General features: G+C 32.7%; 1 protein-coding gene across 2 annotated transcripts; it reads right to left on the reverse strand.

Annotated features, from left to right (window-relative positions):
- Window positions 1-988: 988 nt before the first annotated feature.
- LOC110600407 (2-C-methyl-D-erythritol 4-phosphate cytidylyltransferase, chloroplastic) lies at window positions 989-14,255 on the reverse strand. 2 transcript variants are annotated; one of them, XM_043950430.1, is made up of 13 exons: window positions 14,012-14,255; window positions 13,823-13,914; window positions 13,647-13,718; window positions 12,726-12,781; window positions 12,129-12,208; window positions 11,832-11,914; window positions 10,412-10,489; window positions 9,829-9,897; window positions 2,906-2,974; window positions 2,122-2,168; window positions 1,547-1,637; window positions 1,275-1,342; window positions 989-1,152 (listed from the first exon to the last, which is right to left on the reverse strand). In XM_043950430.1, the coding sequence occupies exons 1-13, from the start codon at window positions 14,151-14,153 to the stop codon at window positions 1,086-1,088; spliced, it is 1,014 nt and encodes a 337-aa protein (XP_043806365.1). In that variant the 5' UTR covers window positions 14,154-14,255; the 3' UTR covers window positions 989-1,085. The 2 variants fall into 2 exon arrangements, with proteins under 2 accessions (XP_043806365.1, XP_043806366.1); XM_043950431.1 differs by having other exon boundaries at window positions 13,807-13,914; window positions 14,012-14,146.
- Window positions 14,256-16,997: the final 2,742 nt, after the last annotated feature.

A 16,997-nucleotide genomic window follows, 5' to 3' on the forward strand; every position in this document is an offset into this window, starting at 1 on the left:
ATAAATTTTAAATAGAAATTAAAGTTAATTGAATTGATCTGATTTGATTTGATTTGATTTGATTCTGTTTAATTTAATCGGTTAGACTTTTTAATAAAATTTTTATTTTTTACACTTTATTTTTAATACTCTAAATTTAATTGAAATATTTCACCATTGAGTGTGGTCTAATATTTCTATATTATAAAAAATAATATACTATTATTATTATTAATCAATTTAGTTTGATTTTTTTTATTAAAATCGAATCGAACTAAAATAATTAAATTTTTAAAATTAAAAATTAAATTGAAATAACTAAAATTTTTAAAATTAAAAATCGAACTGAATTAAAATAAATAAAAAATTAAAATGAATTTTTAAATTTATTCAACGCATTGGTCGGACTTGAAGTGGATTATATCAAATACCACTAAGTGATAGGATTGAAGAGGCAAGAATTAGACAAAGGGCAACACAATCTATGGTTGTGTTCTTGATAAGAGCAAATCCAAAACAAAAAAGGACACATTGTTCGTTTGGAAACATTTGTAAAAGAACATTAAAAAAGAAAAGAGGTTATCATATGGTGACAAAAGAGAAGAAACAATGTGGGTTTTTGATCCCACCACCACTATAATCAAAATACATGATAGTGAGATTTGGGGATTATAATGAAAATTACCCTTTTCTTCTTTCTTTCTTTATTTTAATTTTATTGCATCAGAGAAGAAAATGGCCCAACATGACATAATACTACTTTACAGGTGTTTTTGGTTGGAGACATGAGAAGCATCTCTTTCTTTTGTTGTTAGGCAAAATTGGGAACTAATGGGGAATTATTATTATTCTTGGTGTTAAAAAATTAATAAAAAATCTCTTAGCACTTTGAATGCAGAATTAAATTCAATAATATTATAATAAATAATAAAAATTTGGTATATAGAGAATATTGGATAAGCTTGCTTATGCGTATTGAAGAATTGCACACATACTTCACTAAAATTTCTGCAAAAATTTCTTTGGATTTCATTCATTTTGTTTCAGAATCTTACAAAGCAGAAATAATTATTTCTTATTTTTCTCTTAAAAAAAACATGGCTGCGCTAGCTCCCTTGCTCTTTAATCTGTTTTTGAAGGTGAGCTTTATAGAATATCACTGCAAGATATTCTCTTTTATTTTTTTTTATAAAAAAAAAAAAATTTTATCAGACCTCAAATGCAGCAAAATCTTTAAAACTAGAAAAGGAAAAGGAAATCTCTTTTCATCTGAATGATACAGAATGTAATCCTACTTTGAAGATTCCTCAGAATTCAAGTTCAAAATTCTCTCAGCGAGTAACAAATCATCCGGAGTTGTGACCTGCAAATCAAAGGATTCACTAATCAATCTGTAATAGAAATAAAACAAGACTAGTTTCTCTCATTCATTGATTTCCAATAAAGCGAAGGAAAAAAAAGGATGTTTGATATGTATAAGAACAAATGTATTGCTGAACTGCATACTACTGGTTCTGCATTATAACTACATCTCATGGGAAAGTTCGTGGTTAGACAGTCGCAATACCTTGATGTTCGTGTAAGATCCTTCGGTAATGTATACGGGATGCTTAAGGTGCTCCACAATAGATACATCATCAGTGACTTCAAGGCCATCTCTGCATGGACATACTATGTTAGAATCTGTTTACTACTATCTAGGATTTGTTACTGAAAATAGACAAACCCCAGATAAAATGAAAGTTTTTCTATGAATATTTAGGAAATGCAATGATAATGTGTTTAAAAAAATATACGATGATTAGAAGATTAGTTAAGCAGTTGGTACCTTCAGAAAATAGAATTAGATAGCTAGTCATTTCAAGTCATGGAACCAGGGAAATTCTTAGATGGACTCAGTCCACCATGTACCCAAGAGACATGAAAATGGGTCATATTAACAGAAGGCCATTAAAAAAAATCCCCACTTGAGCACGGAGCACACTCAAATGAAATACTGATAAGCACATTTAGCATCTAATCATATGCCTCGGCATTGTTGTGAGATTACAGATTATGTCCGTGTTTCAGGAAACATTCTACTAGCAGTCCAGGTATTGATATAAAAGAATCTGAACAAGCAGATTTTAAGAGCATAAATACCTGTTCACAAGCTCAAAGCCTTTTTTAAGCAAATCAGGCTTAATCACCTGTACAAAAAGAAACCTACATAAACAGCTATTCAAATATTCAAAGAGAAAATTACTATTTAATTCTGGTGGTTTAATGAAACTAACTACTTGGTTATGTCTTTTCAAACCATTAATTAGAGCCTGTTTGGCATTAAGATTGGATGCCAGAAAAACACCTTTTACAAAAAGCACCATTCTAAATGATGTTGAAAAAAGCAGTGTAGCAAAGTTATTTTATTAGTTTGGTATTCTTATAACTAAATTATATCAAAAATAATTTTGAATTATTTTTTAATATTTTCTAAATAGTATATTTAAGAAGTGATTCAGGTCCAACAGTAATACCAAATAGACCTTTAGTCTCTCCCATGAATTGTAGGGACTAAAATAGTTGTTATTTTGAATTGCAATGATTAAACAATTTTCATTTTGAAATTACAGGGATTGAGTAATTTTCATTTTGAAATTGCAAGGACTGAATAATTATGTTTTTGAAATTATAGAGACTTATTCCACATTATAAATTGCTTAAATAAACTAAAGGACTAAATACTTAATTATTTGAAAAGAGAGAGATTAAATAGTTAATGCCTATAAAGACGGATTAAGCAGTCAACAGTTTAAAAAGACAATAATTAGCTAATATGTTTTTGAAAAAAGAGGGATTTAGTAGTTTCACTAAACCATAAGGACTAAATAGTAAATTTTCCATATTCAAATTCCTTTTGATAGTGTAATTTCTTTCAACAACAAACCTGTGGAGTTTGCATTTCCCAAAGGGTTTTGCGGTCAAGAGTTCTCACTACAAAAGATTCGCTGTTTGCCTGCATGGCAATAAGAAATGGATTAAAGATGAATAGCGGGTATTGGATTAAATACCCGCTATCAGTTGAAGGCATGATCAGGCAACATAGTAATCTAAGAATGGTGCTACAATTTTTTTTTTATGCCTTCCTGAAGAGCTATTTAAGGTCACACACAATGAACAAAGAATTAAAAACATAACAGTAAAAGAATTTAGGAGTACATCAATGGCAGAATGCAAAATAAAAGGCCTACAGAAGATGAATATTATATATATATATATATATATGTTTCACCCATCTCTAAAAAGCTACTTGAACTGCAGGCAACAAAGGTAATGTTACCACTTGTAGACATCCTGCAATATGACCATGCATTATGATCAATCAATTGTTTTTTTTCAGTGTTACCAGTTGCTTCCTTGAGATCAATTATCAGTAAAATTTTCTACAGCAATTTCCAATAAAGAAGATATGAAAGAAATAAACACATGAACTAGAAACAAATAACCAGTCCATAAATTATGGTTTACTGAGTGTCTAAGCTATTCACAAATAACAGCATTATTTTCATGCTCTTTCTCCAAATTAAAATACCATTTCCTAATCTGAACCCGTTTCAAATTGTATGCCAAAGGAATAATGAGTTATGAGAAGCAGAGGAAGGTGGAGATAAAAATTATAACATATGCAATGGAACAGTTAGGAGAAGTCAATCACCAGGATACGAAGATCAGAATAGAAAAAGCAAGACCATCTGATATTCCATAGGCTGTTTTAATTCAATGTTTTTCCCCTTACTAAGCAAAGTTAAAAACATCAACGTCCTAACAGTAGCTACTCAGTGTGACGGAGGAAAAGAATAGGCGAAAGAACAGAGCAAGTATTTGAGAGATCTTTTTAAAACACAGAACTTGCATACCTGAACTGAAAAACGATGATGAAAAAAGAAGAGGAAAGCAGAAGCTTTGAGAGAAAAATGCTTGATGATTCCCCTCAAACCAATTGGGGTATGTATACTATTTATAAAAATACATACTAGGTAACAAAATAAATTAATTCTAATTATAGTCTAATCATATTCCAATCATATCACATAATCATATACACAATTACTACAAATTTAAGCTATTTACAGAAAGTATCTCAACACTTCCCTTAAGCTGGAGTGTACATGCCATATGCTCCAAGCTTATTATAAATATATTCGATTCGTGAACCCCAAAGAAATTTTGTGAAAATATCAGCTAGTTGATCATTTGAGTTAACAAAGGTAATAGAAATGCATCCCCACTCAATCTTTTGCCTAATAAAATGGCAATCCACCTCTATATACTTCGTCCTCTCATGAAAAACTATATTTAATGAAATATGGAGGGCATCTTGATTATCACATATCAACTTCATTTGGCCAGTATCGCTATATTTCAATTCCTGAACGAATTGCTTCAACCAAATGAGCTTGCATGTTGCCAAAATCATAGCTCGATATTCTACTTCTGCTTCTGCACTTGATCTTGCAACCACACCCTGTTTTTTACTTTTCCAGAATATAAGATTCTCTCAAATCATAATACAATATCCTGAAGTAGATCGCCTATCTAAAGGAAAACCTGCCTAATCTGCACCAGAACAGCCAATAATTTGTGAGTGATCCTTGTCCTTGTAGAGTAGACCTGTTCTGGAGCTCTTTTGATATATTTAAGAATGCGAATGATTGCATCCTAATGACTATTGCATGGAGTTTGAAAAAATTGACTAACCACACTTACGCATGATAGTGAAATAATTGAGCTTGCTAACTAATCTTCTGTATCTAACAGGATCTTTAAGTGGCTCCCCTTATTTAGAAACAAGTTTAACATTTTGATCCATGGAAGTGTCCACATGTCTACTGTCCAACATGCATGTTTCTTCCAATATATCCAAAACATATTTCCGTTGAGAAATCACAATCTCCAAGAAATACTTCAATTTCCCCAGGTCTCTAGTTTGAAAATGACTGAACAAATGTTGCTTAAACTGAGAGATTCCATCATGATCATTTTCTGTAATGACAATATCATCAACATAGACCACTACGTAGATGCATCTATTGTCATTATGACAAAAAAATATAGAATGATTAGAATTACTTCGAGACATTCCAAACTGTTGAACTACAGTGCTGAATCGTCCAAACCATGCACTTGGAGACTGTTTTAGACCATACAAGGAGCATCAAAGACGACATACTAAGCTTAACTCCCCCTGAGCAACAAACCCTGGAGATTGCCCCATATAGACTTCTTCGGCGAGCTCACTATAAAAAAGGCATTTTTAGTAGGTTGCTCCATATAGACTTCTTCGGCGAGCTCACTATAAAAAAAAAAGCATTTTTAATGTCCAGTTGATGAAGAATCCGGTGATTAATTGCAGCCAATGAGATAAGGAGACGAACAGGAGCTATTTTGGCTACTGAAAAAAAGTATCACTGTAATCAGGTCCAAACATCTGTATATAACCTTTAGTTACAAGACGAGCTTTAAGGCAATCAATTTTGCCATCAAGTCCCATCTTAACTGTGTAAACTCATTGACAACCAACAGTAGACTTGCCAGGTGGTAAAGATACCAATTTCCAAGTTCTATTATTATGAAGAGTAGTAATCTCCTCAACCTTTGCATTATACTAACCAGGATGATCCAATGCTTTTCTAATTGTCTTGGGTATAGAAACAGCAGATACGGTGGAAACAAAAGCATAATAGAAAGGAGAAAAATGATGATAATTCACTAAATTATAAATGGGATGAGAATTTCGAGAAGAGCGAATACCTTTTCAAAGAGCAAGAGGAGGAGTAGCTGTTGCTACTGAAGGCATGATTGAAGTAGGTGATGATGGAACTGGAGGTGAGTCATTAAAAGTACTTGCATCAAGAAAAGAAATATCATTGTTATTAGCAGATGGGTGAGACCGACGTGTGTAGACCTGAAGAGGTAGTGTAGGAGTGGGAGATGGACTGACTTAAGGCCAATGAGAGATAAGCGTTGAAGGTATAGGCAAAGCTCTAGAAACAAAAGTTTTGTGTGTTGGACTAGAAGAAAAATAAGGGGAGGTTTCAGAAAAGGTGACATCTGCAGAGATAAAATATTTGATAGTAGTAGGATTATAGCATTTGTAACCCTTTTGAAGCCGAGAATAGCCGAGAAAGACAAATTTAACTGATTTTGGCTGGAGTTTGTTGTTACCAGGGGTATGATCATGAACAAAACATATATATCCAAAAACTCGCAGAGACAACTGGTTAAAAGTCTAGTTAGGAAAGAGAACCAAATGAGGACTCTAATACTGCAAAAAAGAGGAAAGCATACGATTGATCAAGTAGCAGGCAGTAAGGACCGCCTCACTCTAAAAATGGAGTAGAACATTATGATGTACGAGTAAGATGCGGGCTGTTTCAATCAAATGCTGATTTTTTTCGCTCAACAATACCATTTTGTTGAGGAGTATGAATACAAGAAATCTGGTGAGTAATACCCTGAGTAGACAATAATGAGAAAAAGAAGAAAGATATTCTCGTGCATTATCACTACGCAAAACCTTAATGCGAACATCAAATTGATCATGTATTTCAGCACAAAATTTTTGAAAAATAAAGAATAACTCAGAGCAATTCTTCATTAAAAAAAGTCAAGTGCAAATATCAATAAAAGTAACTGTTGACTTATTTGCTGATCCTAACTGATTCTAGGGATATGATTTGATTTGATTTGATTAGGATCCTTAATTATTTCTGTAATTATTATTTGATTATTTACTTCCTGTTTAGATATAATTCTTTGTGTATAAATAGTCATATAAACCAATTGTAAAGATTAAGAGTGAAATACAAAAATTCTCTAAATTTTCCCAAAATTCTTCAGTAGCAAAATACTGAAATTCCAAAGTTGTACTGACACGATTTGGAGCCCAAATGTCTAAATGAACAATATCAAATATCAAGGTGGCCCTGTTATTAACTCGCTTGAGAAATGAAGCCCGAGTTTGTTTCCTAATTTTACATGACTCACATGCTAAAGAAGACAGAAGAAGAAAGACCAGGGACGATTTTTTGCAATTTGAGAAGACTGGGATGTCCCAAACGGTTATGAATAAGCTCAACGAAAGTAGTAGAAACAAAAGCAATTGGAGAGGTGGAGAGATGGTACAATCGTTGTGACTCTGATCCTGTTTCGATCATTCTCCCAGTACTCCGGTCCTGCACCACAACAGAATCAACAGTAAAGGGTACTAAACAATTAAGATTTTTAGTCAATTCGCTAATGGAGATTAAATTATATGGACATTCAAGAGTGAACAAGACAAGTTAAGGAAATAGAAGTAAGGAGTTGTACTTTTCCTATTCCTTTTGACTTGAATTTGTGAACCATTAGCTAAGGTGACTTTAGATGGTGTGGAAGGTGAAACAAGAGTAGAGAAAAGTTTGTGATTACCAGAGATGTGATAAGAAGTACCAGAGTCTGGAATCCATGGACCAACAAGTGAAGACTTAGTTAGACAAGCAAAGAAATTACCGGAGTAAGCAATGCTGGAAGATGAATGATGTTGCTTAGCTGTTTGGAATTGCAAGTATTCTTTATAGTCTTCTCCAGTTAAAGTGATTGAATCTAGTTCCTAAGATTTATTGGAAGGTTGTAGAAGCAGGCCTTATTCATTAGATTGGCAAGATGAACTACTGACTTGCTAGTACTATCGAGTTGATTAAACCGTGGTGGTTGGCCATGCAATGCCCAACATGCATCACGTGTATGACCATTCTTATAACAATAGGAGCAATGAAACTTCTCCCCTTTATCTTTGTGATTTCCTCCTTGTCCTTGATTCCCATACTGCACAGCCAAAACTGAGGATTCTATATCTGTACGTCACTCTTACTAAGGAAAATACATAAAAGCCTAGTCGACACATCTTCTAAAATTAGAATAATTGAACTAGTCAAAATTTGATTTTTCACAGAACAAAGGTCGGATCGCAACCCAATTAATGCCAAAACTATAAAGAATTTATCCCGTTGTTCTTCTTGCGCATCAACATCATCAGTAAAAGGCATAAGAGAATAAGAGAATTAAATTCATCTTTCAGAGTTTCTACCTGATCCAAGTAACTAGCCATATCCTGATGATTCTATTGTAAGTGAACTATATCTGACACAACCTTATAAATGCATTGTACGTCATTAGTGTATAATGTTTTGGCCTTAGTCTAAACCTTTCAACAAGTTTTGCAAGATTGAAACAAAGCAAGCAATTTTGAGTCTAATGAATGCCATAGAAGACTGCATAGTTGAACATCAATCTTAACCCAGTTAGTTCTATCAACGGCAGTGATATCAGTGGTATTTTTTGTTAAATGATCATCATACCCGTCTTAAAAACCATAATTCTACTAATGCAGCCCAAGACGCATAATTATTACTTCCTTGCAACTTCACAGTAGCAATTGAAAAGAAAGGTTTAAGGGACTCAGAACATGTATCGAGGGTGTTTTGCTTCTCAGACGTGTCGAGAGAGATTCTGGAACAAGAGACTGAATAGGGACCTGAATCTGCCAAAAAAAGAGGATCTGTGCCTGTGAACAGTAAATCCAAAGCTATTGTTCACAAGAGACGTGAAAACGAGCTAGGCAGGTGACCGAACCTAGTGGACTAGAGTCGCCGGTGTTGGGCGATGCTGGAGGAAGCGTCACCAGAGTAAAAAGGTCACTGGAGAACAGTTCACGCGCCGACGCATGTACCGGAGACAGACAGCTTGAGCGGCGCGTGGAACTGGTTCTGGTGGCGGCACTTCATCGGGTCGCCGATCGGAAGTTGGTGAGAAAGGTGGGTTAGATGGTGAGACCAACTAATTTCCAGAAAGTCTCCAAAGTAAGGTGGCAGGTGAGACCAACTGATTTCCAAAAAGTCTCCAAAGCAAGGTGGCAGATCTACCACTCATAGCTGAACCAAGTTTTTTGGTGCCAATACCATGAAAACGATGATGAAAAAAGAAGAGGGAAGCAGAAGTTTTGAGAGAAAAATGCTTGATGATTCCTTTCAAGCCAATTAGAGTATATATACTACTTACAAGAATACATACCAGGTAAGAAAATAAATTAATTCCCTAATTATAACCTAATTATGTCTCAATCATATCACATAATCATATCCCTAATTGTATACACAATCACTACAAATCTAGGCTATTTACAGAAAGTATATGAACATGAACAAAAGCTGAGTGATCTTTTTCCCCTTTACATACATGTGATAGTTATTATCCTATGAAGAGACTATTATAAAGACCAGATAATCTTTTCTCATATTTAAGCAAAGAAAATATGCTAAAAAATGGAGGAAAATCAAATACAAAAATACAAAAAAAAAAAAAGAAAGAAGAATTCACTATAGCTCATCAGATAAAAAAAATATTGAATGTTTTTAATATTGAGCATAGCAATGATTAGGTCAGCATGAGATCTTGCACAGTTGGACTTCACCTATAGGAAGGACATAACAGGAGGATCTGCTTAGATTTTTATTTTGAATAGGCTTTAATTTTCTTTAAAATAACCTCATTCACAATGTTTTGGACAGGATGAGCCATTGAATGACCTCATGGGAAATGATTTGGCTCTGCCAGTCTGTCCATCCTCCTAGCAGCTTCAGTTAAAAATTTAAAATGAATAGGACTGATGGATGTCCATCTCAGTTAGAGACCATGATGTGCAGGTTATGCTTAAACATTCTAAGCCATGCGATGCCTCAATTAGTTTTTCCAGTTTATAGAAATAGAACAAATAGAATATGGTATATTCAGCAGTGAAGGGTATTAACTTCTAATTATTAATCTACATACCTCCTTAATTGTAGCTTTAGCAGGAACACCAAGTACAGCTGCTCCATTTATCCAACCATCTTCGAGGACCTAATACAAGTAATGGCCATTTAACTTGGAAAGTCAAAAATCCAAACTGTCATATAAAAGAAGTTAACAAGGAAAAGGGCGGGAGAAAAGGAAGCTTCTACATGCAATCAGGATAAGTAGCATTATACCTCTGAAAGTTTTAGATAAGCAAGTGATTTTAAGCCTTAGAGTTAACTTTGTATAATGCTTTAATATCACAAGTAATTCTATCCATCCCATTGAAAACAACTTCTTATATCTCTAGGAGATAAAGGGGCTCTACTGCTCGAACAAAGAAACATTAAAAAGGGAGCAAGAATCACAGTGGCTATGCATCATGACCCCAGAACAACATAAGGAATTGTTTCATAATCTAACATATTCTCTCTTTCTTTTTATAGCTTTCTTTCATCACTTAAAATATAATGCTGCACTAAATGACCATTAATACCTATACTTATGCTGTATAAACAGTAAAGTCTAAGAAGCAGATGAATCCAAACAACCAAATATGCATAAAAATTTATGATAAGACCTTTTTTACGTCTGCAGATGTCACCAAAGGTCTAGCTGAATCATGGACACAAACGAGCTCAGAGTTCAAATCAACTTCCTGCAGATGAAAGTGGCACATAATGATTAAAGAACAAATATTTCCTAAACACCAAAATTGGTTATTCAGTGTTGTCTTATTATTCACAAACAGTCTTATTGTTACCCACTGCTCAATACAAATTAAGAAAAGATTTTATGTAATTATACAAATAGTCTGGCTTTAGAGGAAGTATTGCAAACACAAAAATGCATCTGTCAAACTAGGAACTGGGAATATGCATATATGTTATGTGTTCCTTGTGGCTAAGAACAATCCACCATTAAACAATATAATACATGGAGTATTTAGCATTCATTTTATATGTGGTATACAGTAGCCCATGGCCATACTCATAAACAGGTTCAGAAGAAAGGAATATGAGGTTTTCACTGTGTCTTCTAGTCTTTTTATGCATTTTTGCTATGTAGCTTGCGGTTGGAGTATAACACAAAAATTTTCAAGAACCATCTTTTGCCAATGGAATTATGGATAAAATATGGTCTTGCGATCTTTATGGTCTTTCATGAATGGTTTGTTTAAAGGTACTTTTCCAAATGATATGCAACACGCATATCCCCACGGTTTCAGAATAGGCTTACTTTTTCTTTTTTTCCTTTTTTTTTTCCTGTGTATTCCTGTTATTGCTTCACTCCTCCTTTCCTGTAACAAATCTTTCAGCTCTCTCGCTTAATGTTAACATATCTTATTTTCTATCACAAAAGAAGGAAACTAAGAAGGTCAAACCAAACCTTGAGTAAGATACAATAATCAAATATAAAAGGCATCTTTCAGGTGCCATTACCCCTAATTGCCCAGGGCACGAGACACCTTCTTAAGTATAAAGGTGCTAACTCAAAATAATACTAACATCCACCGAGAACAAGTAAAACAATCAAGATTTTAATTCAAAAATTAATTTCCACATCACCATATACGCATTGTAATAGAAAAAAAATTAAAAAGAATGTTCCGTCATATCAAATGTTGAAACTAAAAGAACTAAGCATAAATGATGTCACTAATCTGCCAAGTTTCCAGAATGAAAAATCCTAAGATTTGTTTACGCTTCTTCTTTTTCTTATCTGCCTCTATTGTCTTCCTTTTCTACTTGTATTTGTAAACAGCTATATTCCTTTGCCCTAACAGAAGCTGAGGAAGGGGACAATCTTCAACATTTTTATAATTATTATTTCATGCTTTGCCACATTTGCCCCTCATGCCCAAGATTTATAAGTGATTTAACATGTGAAAAGAAAGTAATTAAATAGGAGATCATTATTGAGCATAAGGTAAAATAATGAAAAGTAAGAATTTCATTAAAAAGGAGATGAAGCACTAAATGGAAAGATTGCTCAGGCACCTGAAGGCCACTGTATACAGAATCTTGTCTTTCCTTCCCAGGCAGTGCAAATTTGAGGTCTACACTGATATTTTCTTTGGTATCTGAATAGACCATAAATTAGTTTAAATTTCCTAGATTAAAAAGATTTAAGAAAATCAGAGCAGATAGCATGTCATGTAAAGGAAGCCAGTCACATAAGCACACTCATACACCAAGGCATGTATGCATACATGCCTGCACATATGCAGATGCACTCACACAACAGGGAAAAAAAAGAAAAAATAGAAAAGCAAGCAAGAAAGAAAGATCTGGAACCTTCAAAAATGTCTTGGTAGGATGGATCACATACTACAACAATTTCTTTCACTTCAATCAATTTTGAGAATGTGTAGAAACTGCAAATAGTAAAATGGAATTACTTTCAGAAGCAATCATACTGTTGTTGAAGTTAGATTTAAAAAAGGCCATCTCTGGGATAATCTTTGCACCAAAAACTACAGATGTGAACCATGTCAAACTGTCTTAGAGGGAATACTATTGTAGGAAACTATTATTATCTATCCATACATGGAAACCAAAGTTGATAGTCCAACAGAGAGAACTCCAAGATCATAACTAACGGCTCATAGCAACAACATGGCGCGTGAAAAAAATCTAAATAGCTCAGTGTTTCAAATGAAAATAACCATCAGGTTGCATTCAATTATTCACGTTCTGATAGAATAATATCTGAGTTTTCTAATGAAACTTATTATCTTCCAAGAGACCTCATAAATCTATGTATCTCATTCTTTTTCAAGTTTAACATCATAATTTTTCCCGAACTTTATGTTAATCAGTTTCCACAAGTCCTTTAGAATGATTCCAAGCTTTCCCAATGATGGTATATTTAGATATACGTTTTTGCCATACCTGTATAAAGCAATTGGCTGGCCTAGCAGGGGTAGATATTGCTTTGGCATGCTTGCCTATTGCAAAAAGATAACAGAACGGTCATCTGGAAGATGAAAATAAGTAACTATGGATAATAAAAAGAGTTGCAATTTGTAATATAAAGGAAAATACATTCTTGTAGTATACTCAAAACGATTGTAAATATGATCAGATAATAACAGAAACCTACAATAAACACAAGAACAAAATACTGTCCTGGTTTTTTTTTTGGAAGCTATTGGTGTACCGTGTATACACAGCACAGATTGATTTCTCCCCTCTTCCCTCTCTAGCTTTTTCCTTTTTCTCCAATTCTCTTTCTCTCAAAGACTGCTTGCTGCTGCGAAGCAAGTTCCTATTGCAGCAAATAACAACTATCAAATTCAAGTATTCAACCTTTTCCTCACTCTTAATCTAAACTCATCCATCATTATTCCAACATAAACTCAATTTCTAAAAGTGTTTCTAGTTCCTCCTCCAATAGTCAAAATCAGTCATATAAATCCTAGATTTAAATGCTGGCCCAATAAATCCTGTGATTGGATCCAATTCTCCAGCCACCAAATAACCACTTTTTTAAAACCTCAAATATCCATAAAAATAACACCAAATTACGAGTCCGCAAGCTTTTTCTTCTCTAAATCTGAACCCCCAACATATAAGCAACAATATGCAGATTCATCATGCAAGTTCCATAACGCCACTGCATTAACTTTAGAGTGCCCATCAGAATTGAATTATTCCATTTGGCTTTTACATAACCGTTCTATGAATTATTCCATTCCATGGTGCAACAAGCGAGTACAGCTTAAACAGACAAAAGGGAGATTGAATGGAATATATTTTGCTAAAATGCCATAGCATGAAACAAGAATTAAAGCCTGATAAGAAAGAACATACACCCATTCTTTTGCCCTTCCCTCCAGCCAACAGAATCACCGAAACACTCTTCTCTTTCACAGCTGCAGAGCCCTGAACACCAACACTATGGACTGTAAACAACTATACTCAATTAATGCACAGATACAGATAAGAGGTAAATCACATTACTGCTGTTTACATAAACAGAATCTAACTTGACTAGTATTTGCATTTTCAATCTTAGCAGAGCACTTGATACTGGTAGTAGCAATTCTGGGCAGCTTTTGGGTCCAAGAGATTTTGTGGCCTGACAAACAAAACAAAGCAAAACCCAGTTCAAAAATCAAGAACTCTGATTAATCACGTAGTATAACAAAAAATAAAAAGGGGAGGTATTGGCTTGCCTGAGGATTTAGAATAAGAAAGCAATTGAAAAGAATTGGGGGAAATTTGGTGATTGTAGCATGGAAACAGTGGATTAGAAGATTTGAAAGAAGCAGAAGAAGAGAGAGTTGCAAGGTTCATGTGAAGAAGATGATGACTCATCTCTATCTCTCACACTTCTTCTCTGTTCCTTCCTTTCTTTTGCTCTATTGGACAATTGAGTGCAGACAATGAGACGAAATTCTAGCCGAGCCTCGTGTCCAAGTAGTATATAATCCGGTTCCCGAAACCGCTCATATATTTATATTTATATATACATTATATTATTTTAAGTATTTTTATAAATATTTATATTTTTACACAGACTCTGTTTAATTATTAAAATTTTAAAGGTAAATTTATTTTTAGATAATATTTAATGTAAATTGTTAAATTAAAATTTAAAAATTGAAATATATTTTTCAGATAATAATAATTAAATTTAAATAATTTAATTAAAATAAATTAATTACCGATCAATATTATGTTAATCTTTTTATAATGATTAAATTCGTTAAAAATTTCAATTGAATCATAAAATATTTAAAATAAAATAAAAAAATAAAAATTTATTAAAAAATTTAAGTTATTAAGTTAAATGGAATTGAATCAATAAATTGATTTTTTTAATTTAATTTTTATAAATATTTTAATTTTAATTTTTAATTTAATTAATTTAATTTAATTTTAATTAAATCGATAATTTTTATGAACACCCCACCAGCTTTGCAAATGGTAGCAAATGTAACCTAATCCATCAGCCATGTGATTTTGTTTAAGAACAACACTAAACTAATAAAGTTCCCATTTAAGAAACTCTAGTTGTTTATTCATTTAAAGATATTTCAAAGATCAAAGCAAATCAGTCAACAGAGTGTGGGTAAATTTTTGAGTCAATATTGATCTACTCAATATATATTTTATAAATTAAATTTCAGTATGAGATTGAAAAAAATATTAATGGAATTGAAATTAATTAGCAAGATAATCACTGTTTAGAATTTTTCAGTCAACATTGATCAGCTAGTTAGAATTCTTGAAATTTTATTTGTTGGAAAATTTTACTGAAATTCAGGGGAATTTACTCACTAAAATTGAAGTTTGCTGCCAGTTGGCCAAAGTATAACATTTTGTTTTTGGAAATTTTGATGGAATTACTGTTGATAAAATTATTTTTTAAAATTAAAAATTGATATAAAATTATCTTTAATTATTTTAATCAGAAGAATTCCATAATAATAAAATAATTTTTCTCCAAATTGCTGTTTATTAAACATTGAAAAGTAGATAGATAAACTTTTCAAAGATTTTTACCAAAGATATTGAAATTTTATTGCTGGTAAAGATTACAAGGACTTGCCAAAAGCATAATACAATAATAAAGCCTTTATCCATAATATTATTAATTTAGTTTGATTTTATTATTAAAATCGAATCAATCGAAATAATTATTTTTTAAAAAAATTAAAATCAAATTAAATTAAAATAAATATAAAATTAAATCAAATTAATCTAAATTTTATGAATTAATTTGGTTAAATAGACTATTTCAGTTTCAACTAAATAGCTCACTCCATATAATTTTTTTGGTTAATTAATTAATTTTAAAATTATTTTTTGTTATTTAAATAATTTTAAAGTTATTATAGATTGAAAGTTCTTATAACTTATGCCTGTAATGCTTGAGGATTAAACTTTAAATATGAAAGTAATTGCCTTATTTAACAATAACTCTATATTCACTCTTACACTTTTTATTAATAATTAAATAATTTAATTTTAATTTTTTGCAAAATAATTTTTTTAAAGTAAAGTTATTTATTGTATCAATAAAATTCTATCAAGAGGGACATTATCTCAAATAGAGAGACGATTATACCTAATAGATTCTCTAGGCAAAGTATGAGCAGTTAGAGTAGTATTACGACGAACTCATCTAACAGAAATATTAATTTTAGAGTCTAACAAAGATTTACGGTCATTCAAAATCAAACCCTGCATAAGATAATTTGGCAAAAATGCTCCTCAAGTGCTTGACCCTGCATAAGATAATTTGGCAAAGATGATCTTCCTTCTTTCTCATTTCTTGAGTATAAATCATTAAAGTCTCCCGAACAAAACCACAGAATAGAGTTTCTACGAGATAAAACTCGAATAAGGTTCTAAGACTGACGTCGTTGTTGCGATTCCAGAAACCCATAATAACTAGTAAACCTCCATTGAACATTACCTTCCGAAACAACCGAATCAATAAAATTTGAAGAAAAGTCAACCACAGAAACAGACACATGACTCTTCCACATTAACGAAAGGTCTCCTCCCAATCCTTATCTATTGACTGAGAAGCAACCATATCAAAATATAAAAGACTACGAAAATATTCCATACGAGAACTAAGAGCTTTTGTTTCCATAAAAAATAAAATGTCCGGCTTGTAACTAGTAATTAAATCCTTCAATACATTAATTGTCTGAGGATTGTCGAGTCCTCGGCAGTTCCAACACAGGACGATCATTGCTTTCGGCTATCCCGACCTTTGACGGAATGAGCCGCTTCACTATTGCCTATCAAATTAACGTTCACATGGGTGTTGTTAGAGGCATCCTGTTGAGAGAAATGGAAAACCTGTAACAACGTTATGTTTAGTGTTCCTTGGCCTTTTTTTAGTATCATCATTTATTCGGACTATAATCTCTTCATCAAATTTATCAGAACTGCCTTAGCCCACAGAATTCTTGTCCATGTCCATAATATGGTCCTCAGTCTCCTTATTTACAATGGGTTGACTTTTGCCAAATAAGGAGAAATGCCTATTATGTGCTGCCAAATTAGTGTTTTCAAAATTACTAGTTGATGCCTACAAATCCCAGCGGAGCATAATTGCCGGAATTACGCAGTCATAGATTTGTCGGTCTCTGATTCCGACAAACAGGTGCTCTGAAAAAATCACCCCAATCAAACTTAATA

The sequence above is a fragment of the Manihot esculenta genome, chromosome 14, assembly GCF_001659605.2.
Source record: "Manihot esculenta cultivar AM560-2 chromosome 14, M.esculenta_v8, whole genome shotgun sequence".
In the NCBI taxonomy this organism is placed as follows: Eukaryota; Viridiplantae; Streptophyta; class Magnoliopsida; order Malpighiales; family Euphorbiaceae; genus Manihot; species Manihot esculenta.